At 65.2% G+C, this 13,727-nt stretch overlaps 2 protein-coding genes across 6 annotated transcripts; both read left to right on the top strand.

Moving 5' to 3' along the window:
* Positions 1–23: 23 nt before the first annotated feature.
* NAPRT (nicotinate phosphoribosyltransferase) lies at positions 24–3,581 on the top strand. Of its 2 annotated transcripts, XM_008536286.2 has the most exons (13): positions 24–470; positions 629–756; positions 833–915; positions 1,143–1,273; positions 1,380–1,495; positions 1,759–1,955; positions 2,032–2,172; positions 2,443–2,527; positions 2,624–2,704; positions 2,821–2,923; positions 3,021–3,175; positions 3,272–3,379; positions 3,465–3,581. In XM_008536286.2, the coding sequence occupies exons 1-13, from the start codon at positions 245–247 to the stop codon at positions 3,525–3,527; spliced, it is 1,617 nt and encodes a 538-aa protein (XP_008534508.1). In that variant the 5' UTR covers positions 24–244; the 3' UTR covers positions 3,528–3,581. The 2 variants fall into 2 exon arrangements, 1 of the variants encoding a protein (XP_008534508.1); XR_011543543.1 differs by lacking the exon at positions 3,021–3,175 and having other exon boundaries at positions 170–470.
* Positions 3,582–4,829: 1,248 nt separating this feature from the next.
* MROH6 (maestro heat like repeat family member 6) lies at positions 4,830–11,313 on the top strand. 4 transcript variants are annotated; one of them, XM_070632133.1, is made up of 14 exons: positions 4,830–5,752; positions 5,919–6,071; positions 6,251–6,405; positions 7,062–7,179; positions 7,461–7,645; positions 7,733–7,870; positions 7,980–8,094; positions 8,196–8,339; positions 8,409–8,582; positions 8,781–8,948; positions 9,199–9,318; positions 9,551–9,653; positions 9,747–9,812; positions 10,033–11,313. In XM_070632133.1, exons 1-14 carry the CDS (start codon positions 4,967–4,969, stop codon positions 10,224–10,226), a joined length of 2,619 nt encoding a protein of 872 aa, XP_070488234.1. In that variant the 5' UTR covers positions 4,830–4,966; the 3' UTR covers positions 10,227–11,313. The 4 variants fall into 4 exon arrangements, with proteins under 4 accessions (XP_070488234.1, XP_070488233.1, XP_070488232.1 ...); XM_070632132.1 differs by having other exon boundaries at positions 9,965–11,313; XM_070632131.1 differs by having other exon boundaries at positions 9,199–9,447.
* Positions 11,314–13,727: the final 2,414 nt, after the last annotated feature.

The raw sequence follows: 13,727 nt of genomic DNA, 5'->3' as shown, positions 1-13,727 counted from the left end.
GAGAGCGGCCGGCCGGGGGACTAGGGGGCTGGGATGACCAGCGGCAGCAGACACATCCCCAACTGAGTCCGGTCCAGGCGCTGGGCCGCCTCTGGTGTCCGGAGGCCGGCAGGCCCGCCCCGCCCCCCAGTTGCCAGGAAAGGCGGTGACTCCCGGGTTGTCCCGGCTTCACTGCGCGTCAGCGGGCGCGGCCCGGCCACTGGGCAGCGGGCATCACGTGGGCCGGGGCGGGGCGGCCTAGCAGATGGCGGCGGAGCAGGAGGCAGAGGGGCGCGCGGCGGCGCGGCCGCTGCTCTCCGACCTCTACCAGGTCACCATGGCGCTGGGCTACTGGCGCGCCGGCCGGGCGCGGGACCCCGCCGACTTCGAGCTCTTCTTCCGCCGCTGCCCGTTCGGCGGCGCCTTCGCCCTGGCCGCGGGGCTGCGCGACTGCGTGCGCTTCCTGCGCACCTTCCGCCTGCGGGACGGAGGTACCCCCGGCCTGAAGAGCCCCCCACCCCGACCCCGACGAGAGCCCCCCGCGGCCCGGATAAGACTCGCCCCGACGAGCCCCCTTCCCTTCCCACGCCCCGACGAGTCCCCCACGGCCTCGGGCTAGCCCCACCCCACAAGGGCCTCTCGCCCCCAGACGTCCAGTTCCTGGCCTCGGTGCTGCCCCCAGACACGGAGCCCGCGTTCTTTGAGCACCTTCGGGCCCTCGACTGCTCTGAGGTGACGCTGCGGGCCCTGCCCGAGGGCTCCCTCGCCTTCCCCGGCGTGAGTGCAGGGTGAGGGGGGCGCAGGGGGGCGCCCAGTGGGGCGCGCGGTGCCGAGCTGATGGCCCTTCCTGCAGGTGCCGCTGCTGCAGGTGTCCGGGCCGCTCCTGGTGGTGCAGCTGCTAGAGACGCCGCTCCTCTGCCTGGTCAGCTACGCCAGGTGGGATCCGGGCCTGCCTGGGGAAGACTGGGCTCCCTGGGGAGGAGCATGGACTTCTGGAGAGTGGGGCCCTTCAGGGTGGGGGCGAGCTCCAGGGGTGGGGCACAGGGCCCCCTGCCCTGGCGAGGGTCGTCCCACTCCCGCTGTGGAGAGTCTCAAAGAGGGGCCGGGCTCCGGGTGGCTTTGGGACCCTAACCCCGGGTCCCCTGCCCCCTTGCTGTCCACAGCCTCATTGCCACCAACGCAGCACGGCTTCGCCTGATCGCGGGACCAGAGAAGCGGCTGCTGGAGTTCGGGCTGCGGCGAGCTCAGGGCCCGGATGGGGGTTTGACGGCCTCCACCTACAGCTACCTGGGTGGTGAGGGCCAGGGGAAAGAGGGCTGGGACAGGAGGAGGCCTGGCCCTGGGAGCCCCTCTGCTCTACCGCCTGAAGTCCCCCAACCCTGCCTGATGCCCTGGCCCAGGCTTTGATGCCAGCAGCAACATGCTCGCAGGACAGCTTCGGGGCGTGCCAGTGGCCGGGACCATGGCGCATTCCTTCATCACTTCCTTTTCAGGCACTGAGGTGCCCCCTGACCCGGTCAGTACTCCTCTCCCCTGCTGCACTTCAGAGGGCAGACTTCAAAGATCAGCCTTTGCCCAGGGAGCATGAGCCAGTCCCTGCTCTGCACACAGGCACATGCCATGCCTGGCCCGCCCAAGCCACCCTGGGCAGGTAGCCCCAGTGCTGCTGGGAAGCTGGCAGGCAGGGGGCATTACCCCTGCTCAGACCCTCAACTAGGGGTGAACCAGGCCCCACCCTGCACTCTGGGCCCCCCATGCTTCACCAATCCCTCTCCATAGATGTTGGCTCCGGCTGCTGACCAGGGCCCCAGGGTGGACCTGGCCACCTGCGTGGAGGCATGGCTTGAGCGTGTGTGTGCCCACCTGGGGCTGGGGGTGCAGGAGCCGCACCGGGGGGAGCGGGCGGCCTTTGTGGCCTATGCCCTGGCCTTTCCCCGGGCCTTCAATGGCCTACTGGACACCTACAGTGTGCAGAGGTGAGGCCAAGGCATCCCCCAGGGTGGGCTCAGCAGAGCAGCTGCAGTCCCCTGACCCCCTTGTCCCTGCCCGCAGGAGTGGTCTTCCCAATTTCCTGGCAGTTGCCCTGGCGCTGGGGCAGCTGGGTTACCGGGCAGTGGGCGTGAGGCTGGACAGCGGTGACCTGCTTCAGCAGGCCCAGGAAATCCGCAGGCTCTTCCGGACCATTTCGGCCCAGTGAGTCCCCCTGAGAGGGCTATGCCTGCTGAGAGACCCCTTCCAGGGCAGAGGGAGGGAGGGACTGTGGCTCTTGTGTAGTGATGAACTCTGATCTGGTTACTTCCTCAGTGGCGGGGAAGCCAGAGGTGGGCTCACCCAAGGGGTCATAAGCAAAAAACCAAAGCTGGTGTGGCTGAGGGCAGATCCTGAGGTGGGGAGGATGGCATGAGTGGGGAGGGAGGGAGACTGAGCAGCTCGGGAACACCTGAGGGTCTGCTCCCATTACAGGTTCCAGGTACCCTGGCTAGAGTCGGTCCCCATTGCTGTCAGCAACGACATTGATGAGGAGGAGCTGGCCCGGCTGGCCCAGGAGGTGGGGCAAGGCAGGGCAGGCCAGAGGGTGGCTAGGAGAGCCCTGGGCCTGCAGGTGCTGGCCGAGCTCAGTGCTACCTCCTCTGCCCTCCTTCAGGGCAGCGAGGTGAACGTCATCGGTATTGGCACCAGTGTGGTCACGTGTCCCCGCCAGCCTTCCCTGGGCTGCGTCTACAAGGTGGAGACAGAGTCTGGGGCCCAGTGGGGGTGGGCTAGGGGATCATGGGTCAGCGGGGTGGGGGGGGCGGGGGCGGGGGCAGAGAGTCCAGCTGTCCCTTCACCCTGTCCCTGCAGCTGGTGTCTGTGGGAGGCCAGCCACGAATGAAGCTGACTGAGGACCCTGAGAAGCAGACACTGCCTGGAAGCAAGGCGGCCTTCCGGCTCCTGGGCCCCGATGGTGAGGCCCCTCCCAGCCCTCAGTGGTCTCCCTCAAGGTCCCAGGTTCCCTGCATTAATTTTGGCACCCGCCCCACCACACACACACACACATACAGGGTCTCTGCTGTTGGACGTGCTGCAGCTGGCAGAGGAGCCACCACCCCAGGCTGGCCAGGAGCTAAGGGTCTGGCCTCGAGGGGCTCAGGAGTCCTGTACTGTGAGGCCAGCCCACGTGGAGCCACTGCTGCGACTCTGGGTCCAGCAGGGACAGGTGACTGCCCCCACCAACCCCTGTAGTTTGCACCTTCAACTGAAATAGAGTCCTGACCCCTGACCTTGAACCAACCCCTTCCTTCCTCTTTCCCAGCTGTGTGAGCCCCTCCCATCCTTAGCCGAGTCTAGAGCCTTCGCCCAGCTGTCCCTGAGCCGCCTCAGTCCTGCACACAGGCGGCTGGAGCAGCCTGCGCTGTACCAGGTGGGTGGGGGCCCACGTCATCAACCCCCCCTGTGTGCTCCATGCCCCCACGGCCACCCATCATCCTCTCCTCTCCTCTGTGCAGGTCGCGCTGTCTGAGAAGCTGCAGGCCTTGGTGGACAGACTGAGTGCCCGAGGTCCCCTGTGAGAAACCCGTGGTGGGGGCTGCCTGAAATTAACATGAGTCACTCACTGTTCCCGACAGCTTGTCACGTGTTGTTTCTTCACGCAACCCACCACTCACTTGACACCCAGGGCCTTCCGGGGTGGGCTAGAGTCAGGAGTCAGAGCCAGAGTTCATGCTCCCAGGAGAGGTGCAGGCCCGGCCAGGATGGGAGGCAGCCCCATGCTGAGGCCTGGTGGTGGCGAGGAGCTAGGCCAAGGCCGGGGAGTGTCCGAGGCTCAGGGAGCTGGACTCTGGGGGCAGATCTGAGGCTGGAGAGGACAGAGCTACGGGGAAAGGGAGGGCTTTGGTGCCCACCCAGGAGTTAAGGGAGTTACTGTGGAAGGCCTCTCCCCGCTGGAGGCTGGGGATGGGGAGCTGCGGGGGGATGAGGTGCCAGAAGGAGGGTCTTGGGGACGTCCTGTGTCCAAGCACGGCCCCAGGCTCCCACATCTGCCAAGTATACTACTTCTGGGCTCAGGGTCAGTAGGACGCCTCACGCTTCCCAAACCAAGGGGGAGCCCAGGTGTCCCCTGCCATTGCTGCTGCCAGCCCTGCAGGACCCTGCCACTGGGGACCGTGTGCCCCTGGGTTCCACCCATCTGGCTCCCTCCAGGCCCTGGCATCTGTCATGCGGTCAGCCAAGCCCAGGCCTTGGGGACCCAGCTCCTGATCCAGCAGCCCTGGGAAGGGAGAGGAGGAGGTTAGGGGCCTGCACTGGAGCCAGCGAAGAGGTTGAGGGACCAGGGCGTGGCTCAGCTCTGGACACCTGGTCACTGTCCCGGGCTGGCCCTGCCTCTGTGCAGACAAGCTAGTCAGGTATCCAGAGGATCTGCTCAGGAGAGAGCTTCTAGGCTCTACTAGACCCGGAGGGCGGGGACCTGGGCCTCTCCTGTCTGGGCAGCATGAGGTGGCACAGGCAGGCGAGAGCGTGAGGGAATGCTGAGTGTCTGGGGTGCTTCCCGGAACACTTCCGCCTGCCCAAGTATTTGGCTGGACCAGCTCTTCTGGCTCCCCAGGCTCAGGCTGGGCAGCACCTGCTGTGTTGCTGGGTGAGGTGACAGTGGGGATCTGGGGCAGAGGCCAAGTCAGGCCAGCCATGGGGAGCATGAGGCTTGGAGATACACACATGCACATACATGGCAGAACACACACTGGGCCCCAGGGACCCACAGGCACCACTTCTCAGCTGTGCACTTCCTAGGTGCCAGGACCCAGGAACCCTGTGGTCCAGCGTTGGGGGGAAGGGGCATGTCAGAACTGGCCAGGACTCAGAAGGCCCACCCCAATCATGGCAGTCAAGTGCAAGAGCGCCCAGGGGATGTGGCTCCTGGCCTTATCTCTCCTATCCCAGGACCTCCCAGTGCTCAGAGGCAGTGACAACTCCCAATCATCCCCATCCCCAAAATGGCTGCTAGGTCAGAATGCAGTGGAGACAGCCCCGCCCCCAGCCCCAGGCCCGCCCTGGACCAGCCGGCTTCTTTAGCGTTGAATTAGGCAAGGCCTTAGCTCAGGGCTGGGCCCGGACTTCTGGCCCCTGCTGGGGCCTCCTCAGGGCTATCCACACCTGCCCGGGGTCCCCCCATCCAGAGGGATGGGAAGTCAGGGTCAAGGGCCCTTCTCCCCCTCCCCTTGCAGATCCACTGTCTCCAGGAATCTTGCCCCTCCCCCAGGGCCCTGGTGGGCAGAGCCAGACCCCAGACGCTCAGCTTCAGGCTGGCCACTCACTGCCAGCAGCCTGGGCAGGAGGGCCCTTCACATGCCCCCAGCAGGCACTGTGCCTGGGGACACCTCTGTGTGGCTCCCCAACCCCCCCATACACACAGAGCACATGTTCACACACGTACATTGCCACACCTGTCCCTGGTCCCGCCCGGGGCCTGCTTCTAGGTCAGGCTGGGCACGACTTCCTGGGAGGATCGGGGGCAGGTGTTGCAGGCTGGGCCCGGCTGAGCAGCTTGGCGTGTGCCATGGCCATGGCTGGGGGTGTGTGGGGCCGGCCCCGGGGTGCCCCTGTAGGGGCCCTAACCCTGACAGCTCTGGCTGAAGGGATCCGGGCCAGCCAGGGGCAGGCCCTGAGACCCCCTGCCATGGGCCCTCAGCCTGAACCTGAGGCAAAGCCTGGGAATGCAGCCAGCATCCCCACAGCTGGCCGTGAGCCCCGCTCCCCACCCTGCATACAGGAGCCAGCCCCCAAGGGAGCCCATCAGGTGAGCGGTAGGGGAAGGGAGGCTGAGGGGGACGGGCCTGGGGGGCAAGGGAGGGGGCTGGAGAACAATAGAAGGGCACAGGGACTTTGTCAGGAGCTGAGGGGTTGCTGGGTAAGAGAACTGGGAGAGGCAAGGGGACTTCGTTCATCTGCCCACCCCACCCTAGGCCCCCCAGAGTTCCCCGGAGGAGGGGGCCCTTGCTGACCTGGCGTTGTACACGGCTGCCTGCCTGGAGGAGGCTGGCTTTGCAGGGACCCAGGCAACAGCACTCACCCTGTCCTCAGCCCTGGAGGCCCGAGGGGAGCGGCTGGAGGACCAGGTCAGCCCCCAGCCCTCCCTACCCAAGAGACTCCTGCCTTTTCCTCCAAGGTTGGGGGGTTGGAGCGATCAGCCTGACGCGCACGCCCCCTTCAGGCTTTCCCTACGCCATGCGAATACAGGGGGTAATGTCCAGGTATCAAGGAGGCCTGACCGCTGACATCCATCCCTCCATGCCAGGTGCATGCCCTAGTGCGTGGGCTGCTGGCACAGGTGCCCAGCCTAGCCGAGGGGAGGCCCCGGCGGGTGGCCCTGCGGGTGCTGAGCGCACTAGCCCTGGAGCACGCACGGGATGTGGTATGCGCGCTGCTGCCGTGCTCGATGCCCCTGGACCGGTAACCTGCCCCACCCTCCCAGGCACCACATCCCCCAGCCGCCACGCAGCTTCCTTCCCTCTTCCCGCTTGGGGTCGAGTCTGACCCTGAAAGGAGGGGTCATGGGGGAGACAGAGCCTCTGAATTCCCTCCCCTCAACTCCTGCTGCCCACCTCTCCCCTGCCTCTCCTTTCATTCAGAAAAGTCCCCCACCCTTCCCACCTGGGGTCCTCTGTACTGGGTGCCTGGCTGGGGGCCTGCCTTCTCTGTCCACGTTGCCCCTGGAGCCCAGCCTGGGCTTGTGCTCCAAGGCAGGGTAAGTGAGCCAGGTGGTTTCTGCACCCCTGCGCCCCCGGCTCTTTGAGTAATCCGCCCCAGGAGAAGTTATCCTTGGCTTTATTCTCTACGGTATTGTTTACCATGCCAGGTTTCGTTCACTGTTGCTGGCCCTACAGGCTTCTGAGAGGCCCTGCCAGGCAGCTGATCCTGTGGAACTCAGCTCTGTTGTGGTCTGCACAGATGCCACTTATGTTGTTTTTCTGGAATTGGGGGAGGGTGTGGGGGCATGGTTTGCCTGCCTCACTCCCTGCTGGAGTCCTGTGGCCACCTCCAACCCTGACCTGGCAACTCCCCGCATCCTGACACCAGATCCTGTCTCACGAACCTCATACCCCCAGGGCGGCAGCAGAGCTGTGGCGCAGCCTGAGCCGGAACCAGCGCGTGAATGGGCAGGTGCTGGTGCAGCTGCTGTGGACGCTCAAGGGTGCGGCCGGGCCTGAGCTGGAGGCGCTGGCTGTAGGTAGCTCTGGCCAGCATTGCGAGGGGACTGGCCCCTCTCCCCGGCACTCCCCCTCCCCTGCCCGGGGGGGGGTGGGGGGGTGAGGGGGGGTGGGGGGGTGGGGGGGGTGGGGGGGTGGGGGGGGTGGGGGGGGGCAGAAGAGTTGCCCCGCAGCGGGTTGGGGGCAGCAGGTTCTCACCTGAGTCAGGTGCTTCCCGAATGTCCCTCCAGTGTCTGAGGCTTTGTCCTCGTCCTGTCTTTGGTGCCTCTGAGCCTGAATGGGCCACTTGTTCTGCAGGCCACTCGTGCCCTTGGGGAGATGCTGGCTGTGTCTGGCTGCGTGGGCGCCACGCGGGGCTTCTACCCGAATCTCCTGCTCGTACTGGTCACACAGCTGCGCCAGCTGGCCCAAGGAGTGCACTCCCCTGACACCCCCAAGGTTTGGGCCCCATTCCACCGCGGGCCACCGCACAGCCACGCCAGGTGAGGGGCGCACACTGAGGGAAGTGAAGGCTGGGCCAGCGTCCTCCTGGCCCTTGCTGCCCACTCCCCTGCTGCCTCCCCCTCCAGCTGCGCAGTGGAGGCCTTGAAGGCCCTGCTTACTGGGGATGGCAGCCGCATGGTGGTCACGTGCATGGAGCAGGCTGGAGGCTGGAGGAGGCTGGTGGGAGCCCACACCCACCTGGAGGGCGTCCTGCTGCTGGCCAGGTGCAGAGCATGGGGGTGGGGCAAGAGGCAGGGGCATGAGGGTGGTCGGGTGGAGGCAAGGGGTGAGGCAGGAAGCAGAGCGAGAGCTCCCATTTCCGCCCCGTCCCAGTGCCATGGTGGCTCACGCCGACCACCACCTGAGAGGCCTGTTCGCCGACGTGCTTCCCCGGCTGCGCAGCCCCAACGACACGCAGCGCCTCACGGCTATGGCCTTCTTTACCGGGGTGAGCCCTTTTCCGGGATGCATGCTGAGAGGTGACGGTGGACTGCGCCGCCGTCCCAGCACAGGGACCGGGAGCGTGCTGACCCCTTGTCCCCCGCCCAGCTGTTGCAGAGCCGACCCACGGCACGGCTCCTGCGAGAGGAGGTCATTCTGGAGCGGCTCCGCGCCTGGCAGGGCGACCCCGAGCCCACCGTGCGCTGGCTCGGCCTGCTCGGCCTCGGCCATCTGGCGCTGAACAGCGGGAAGGTGAGGGGCGGGGCGGGGCGGGGCGGGGCGGGGTCTGCGAGGGCCGACCACGAGTCCCTGCCTCCGCAGGTGCGGCACGTGGGCACGCTGGTGCCTGCGCTCCTGGGCGCGCTGGGCGAAGGCGACGCGCGGCTCGTGGGCGCCGCGCTGGGCGCGCTGCGGAGGCTGCTGGTGCGGCCGCGGGCTCCCGTGCGGCTCCTGAGCGCGGAGCTGGGGCCTCGCCTCCGGCCGCTGCTGGACGACGTGAGCCCCGCCCCCCCCGCCGCCGGCCCTGCCCGTTCCTCTCCAAAGTCCTCCCTTCCAGACTCTGCGTCTCTGTGCCCCTCTCCCCAGGCTTCCCCACCAGGCCCCACTCCAGGCCCCCAGGTCACGCCCCCAGACAGCAGCCCTCCTTAGACCCTCGCCCTCGTTGCTCCGCCCTGACTGCGTCCTCCCACGCAGGCCCGGGACTCGGTCCGCGCCTCGGCGGTCGGGCTCCTGGGGACGCTGGTGCGGCAGGGCCAGGGCGGCCTCCGGGTGGGGCTCCACCGACCCCTGCGGAAGCTGATGCTGCAGAGTCTTGTGCCGCTGCTGTTGCGCCTGCACGATCCCAGCCAGGACGCTGCTGAGGTCAGCCGCCCCCCAAGACTGTCCCAAGGCTGTCCCCACCCAGCCCCATCCCTCCACACCCCATCGCCTCTCCGAAGATCGCAGGTCAGGGACTTCCCCAAGGACCTTAGGGGCAGGCGTCATGGGCTCCCAGGTTCCTGGTCTTCCCTGGGCTATTTGCCCTGGGCTCCTCCATCCTCATCCTGGCCACACTCTGGCCACCACTTGTCACTTTCTAGATCCCTAACCCTGCTTCCTTCCCCTGTCCTAGAGCTCGGAGTGGACCCTGGCCCGCTGTGACCAGGCCCTGCGCTGGGGCCTCCTGGAGGAGATGGTCACTGTGGCCCACTACGACAGCCCTGAGGCCCTAAGCCGCATCTGCCACCGCCTGGTCAGTCGGGGGAGGACACTGACAGTGGCAGGATGTCGTCAGCTGCCCACTTGGTCCAGTATACACCGGGGCCACTTCCCCCTCAAAACTGACTGTCCCCTTCCCAGCCAAAGTGGTGGCAAGTCTAAGGTCTCAGACCCTGATGCCCTGCCCTGGGGGCTCCACAGGGCACCCCAGCCTGTGGGCTCACCTCTGCTGCCTCCTGTCCTGCCATGAGCCCTTCTGTCCCCAGGTTCAGCAGTACCCAAGTCATGTGCCCAGCTTCCTGAGCCAGACCCAGGGCTACCTGCGGAGCCCACAGGTCCCCCTGCGCCGGGCAGCTGCAGTGCTCATAGGTGAGGCAGGCCTGGTGCCACACAGTCGCTCCCACCCAGAGCCCTCCCTGCTGGAGGTGTGGGGCCAACACTCACAGGTCTGCCTTGGTCCAGGCTTCCTCGTCCATCACTCGAGTCCCAGCCATGTCAGCCAGGACCTGCGGGACTCCCTGTTCCAGGGTGAGGACCCGACCAGGGTGTGGGGTCCTGGACAGGCAGTGGGTGCTAGGGTGGGGTGGATGGGAATGGATAGGTGGAGGGCCAGGGACCCAGGGCGCTTGGCCATCCTAAAAGCCCCCCCCCACCCTGCCTGAACTGCCCTGTCCCCGCAGACCTGGGGCAGCTGCAGAGCGACCCTGAGCCGGCTGTGGTCACCGCGGCGCATGTGTCCGCCCAGCAGGTGGTGCTGCTAGCCCAGGAGCAAAGCCGTCCCCGCAGCCTGCTCCTCTCCCGCCTTGGTGGGCGCCGCGCCCGTCCCAGCCGGCCCTGGCCAGTCTATGCAGACAGCCCCTTCCAGCGTCGGAGCCTTGCAGGCCGCTGGGGCTGTTTTGGACCCGGCTGAGCCTGACCCCATGCCCACCCTCAGGGGTCTGAGTCGGGCACCCCACCACACTGTGGCCAGTCCTGGTGGGGGCAGATCTGCAGAAGACGCTCTGCTTGAGGGGCACCCTGGGCCTGGTGCTGGACGCTGGTGCCCTCCCCTCTCAGGCCCCCCCACCCCAAGGCCTGGTGTGCACAATGACTGCTTTCTAGGAGCTCAACACCATGACCGCTGTGTGACCTATAGGGACAGCAGCCCCTTCTGTCCGAGCACCATTTCACCCTCAGCCCCTTGCCTCTTGCGCCCATGCGTCCATTTGTTCCTCCTCAGATCTGTTGCTTTCCTGGCCCCCTAGAATGTGCCATGCCCCCCTACCTGGGTCTGGTGGGGGACACTGTGAAGCTGGCACAGCCCTGTAAGCTGGTGCCATGATAGTTGCCCACTTCCTGGGCTTCCACCCCCTGCCTGGCCCAGGCTCCCCTGCCTGTCAGGGCCCTCCTGGCCGCCCCAGCAGCCTGCCTCCTGCCCTGTCACGTGCCCCTCTCCTCTCCGGCCTATGTCCTGGCCTGAGGTTCTGAGGTTTCTCTCTCCTCAGGAGGCATTGATCTGTCTTCCTGCCCACACCTGCTGCCCTGTGGCCTGGTGCCATTCGTGCCCCCCGTCCCCCCCGCTCATCGTGTCAGAGCCCCCCCCACCGAGCCTTCTTCAGAAGGTGTCCCCTCACCTCCCCACTGGACACCACAGGGCTGGGATTAGACCTGTGGGTTCAGGCGTGGGGTGCCAGCATCTGCACCCCACCAGACTGAGCCCTCGAGCCGGTACCCCAGCGCCCCACACGGGGGTGAATTAGGAAGGGGTGACTGTGGGGAAGAGACCCTTCTGGGAGCCTCTGAAGCTGTGACCGTGCCCCTCCTGGCGCCGGCCCCGGCGGGTTCCCCCACTCGGAATGCCCACCTCGCAAAGTCCTCTTGCTTTTCAAGGTCTACCCCCTAAAGTTGCCTCCTGAGGGAGACCTCAACTCACACAGCCTCTTGCAGGGCTGGGAGCAGTCCACACCAGACTGGGGACCCTTTGGGGACAGGTGTGGGGTCCTGCCCACCCGTTATGGAAAGTGTTTACAATAAAGACATGTGGATCAAAGCGATCTGTTATCTGTCTGGGGCCTGGGCCTGGGCCGAGGATATGGTTCTGATGAGCTGGGCCTGGTCCAAAATCAAGGTCAGACTGAGATTATAGATAAGGCAGTGTGTGGCCGAGAGTAAGGGTCAGCCCAGGGGTGGGGTCAGAGGTCAGGCAGGTTCAGGGTGCAGGCTTGTGACCAGGGTCAGGCAGGGTCTACCTTGAAACAAGGAAGGGAAGCTGTGCTGTGGTCCAACACCCTGAATTGACGAGGTCGGAGCTCAGTCAGGAAGGGGTTGGGGTCTATGGAGGTCTCCCAGGGCAGGGTGGGGTCAGGCCAAGGGCACAGGTCTGTGTGGAGCCAGAAGCATGGTTTGGTGTGTTAGTTTAGATCTTCCAAAGCAGATGCAAAACTGGTTAAACGACAAGAAACGTATCTCTGGACATGCCGTGCGTGAGACCCCCAGTGAAGGAGAGGGAGGGAGGGCAAGGGGATTGGTGGGTGCATCGTGGACATCTGTGTTGACCTCGGGGTGGTTCTCAAGCTGGTCACCCTTCAGGGAGGCCTGCGGCTCCCAGGACAGGGGCCCCTGTGCAGGGCTGGGTTTCCCTCCTCAGTTTCCATTGCTGCAGTTGGGGTCCGCGAGGAGCATTCTCACAGACCCCTGACTCGGGCTGGGCCCCAGGCTGGGCTCAGCAGGAGCTCATGGACCCCCTCACGGCAGCCCCTGAGGGCAGAAGCAGGCCTGCCTCCACCCCACCCCTTGCAGCCCAGGAGCCAGAACCTTGGCTGAGCATTCTCTGATCACTCTCCTACCAGGCATACGCTTGTCCCCACACAGACCACAGCAGGACAGGCCACTGGACTGCAGGCTGTCGCGTGCACGTGCACACGGCTGCTGCCTGCTCATGGTCGTGCGTCCGCCCACCTGGCTGTGGCCCCGCCCAGGGGCTGGGAGCCCTGTGGGACTCTGCCTGCCCCACACGAGTTTGATGCAAAGCCCACGCAGCCTGAAGGCCCAGACTATTACTGGACCCTGGGAGCATGACTCTTCTTGGGAACTTCGCTGCTGGGGTCCCCGGGGAGGCTCCCGGTAGAGTGGTGGCCTGATTCACCAGAGGCTGCCCCCAACCGCATGGCAATACCACAGCCCCACCCTCCCGGTGAGCGTTTCCGGTCTGTGAGTGTCTGGAGGACAAGGTCCATCAGCTCTGCCTGCAGAGAGCCCATCCCGTGGTGAATCTTCCAACGTGGAGCTAGGATCAGAACCCATTCCTTTCCCCATAAGGCTCTCCTGCCTTGCCCTTGGTGCCTAAGTACACTCAGATGGGCTATGTCGCTGCAGACCTCAAGGCACTGGTGGTCCTGGAGCCCGATGGCCAGCAGTCATATCTCCAAGTGGGGCTTGGGTGGGGCTGACCAGGACGTGTTTTATCCCCTCAACTGAGGGCAGAGTCTCAGGCGCCGAAGCAGCGCTGTGTGCCCACTTAGCTAGTGCTTCCTAAGACCCAGGCCGTTCCAGACAAGTCACCTAACAAGGGTCCCCACAGGAGGCCCTGGGTCCTGGAGAAGACAGCAGGGCCTGAGGCGCGGAGCTTCTCACTTGACTGTGTGGAGATTGATCTCTAGGGTGTCCTGTAACCCGGACCTGCGATGTTTGGGGTGCACTCTGTCTTCTGTGTTTTGTTTTGTTTGTTTTTTGAGGAAGATTAGTCCTGAGCTAACTACTGCCAGTCCTCTTTTTGCTGAGGAAGCCTGGCCCTGAGCTAACATCCGTGCCCATCTTCCTCTACTTTATATGTGGGACACCTGCCACAGCATAGTGTGCCAAGTGGTGCCATGTCCACACCCGGGATCCGAACCAGTGAACCCCAGGCCGCTGAGAAGCAGATCGGGCGAACTTAACCGCTGTGCCACCGGGCCGGCCTGTCTTCTGTTTTAATATTAATTTCACCGTTGGGCTTGGATCCTGGGTTTTCTGGGGGATTAACATCCCAGCCACAGCAGAACCCACTGTCCCTTGCCTTTAGCGAGTCCTGAAGCTGCATGTCAATGGTGTGCCATGACAGAGGTGGCATGTGGCTTCCTCCACCTTCCAGTGAGTGGAGGAAGGCAGACTGTGGTTCCCACCAAAGAAAGGCACATTTCTCCTGGCTGTTCAAGCTCCCAGAGACGAGATAAACTCCCTGGCTAGATCAGCTACCATCTCTTCCTGCGCATGGGGCTGCTACCCCCACTGGCTGCTGAGGCCCTGGATTTCCATGGAGGCAAGTGCTCTGAGACCTGCTGGAGCCCAGGGACCTGCAACTCAGGGTTAGGAGGCCTCCTCCGTGGAGAGGGACTCTTACCTCTGGGTAAATGCATTTCAGTGAGATGGACACCAAAGGCCAGTGGCTCCGGTGGGTCACTGCTTCTCCAGGAGCCTCTGTGCAGC

The sequence above is a fragment of the Equus przewalskii genome, chromosome 8 (genome assembly GCF_037783145.1).
Source record: "Equus przewalskii isolate Varuska chromosome 8, EquPr2, whole genome shotgun sequence".
NCBI classification, from domain to species: Eukaryota; Metazoa; Chordata; class Mammalia; order Perissodactyla; family Equidae; genus Equus; species Equus przewalskii.
This window is presented reverse-complemented; position numbering and strand designations above follow the sequence as displayed.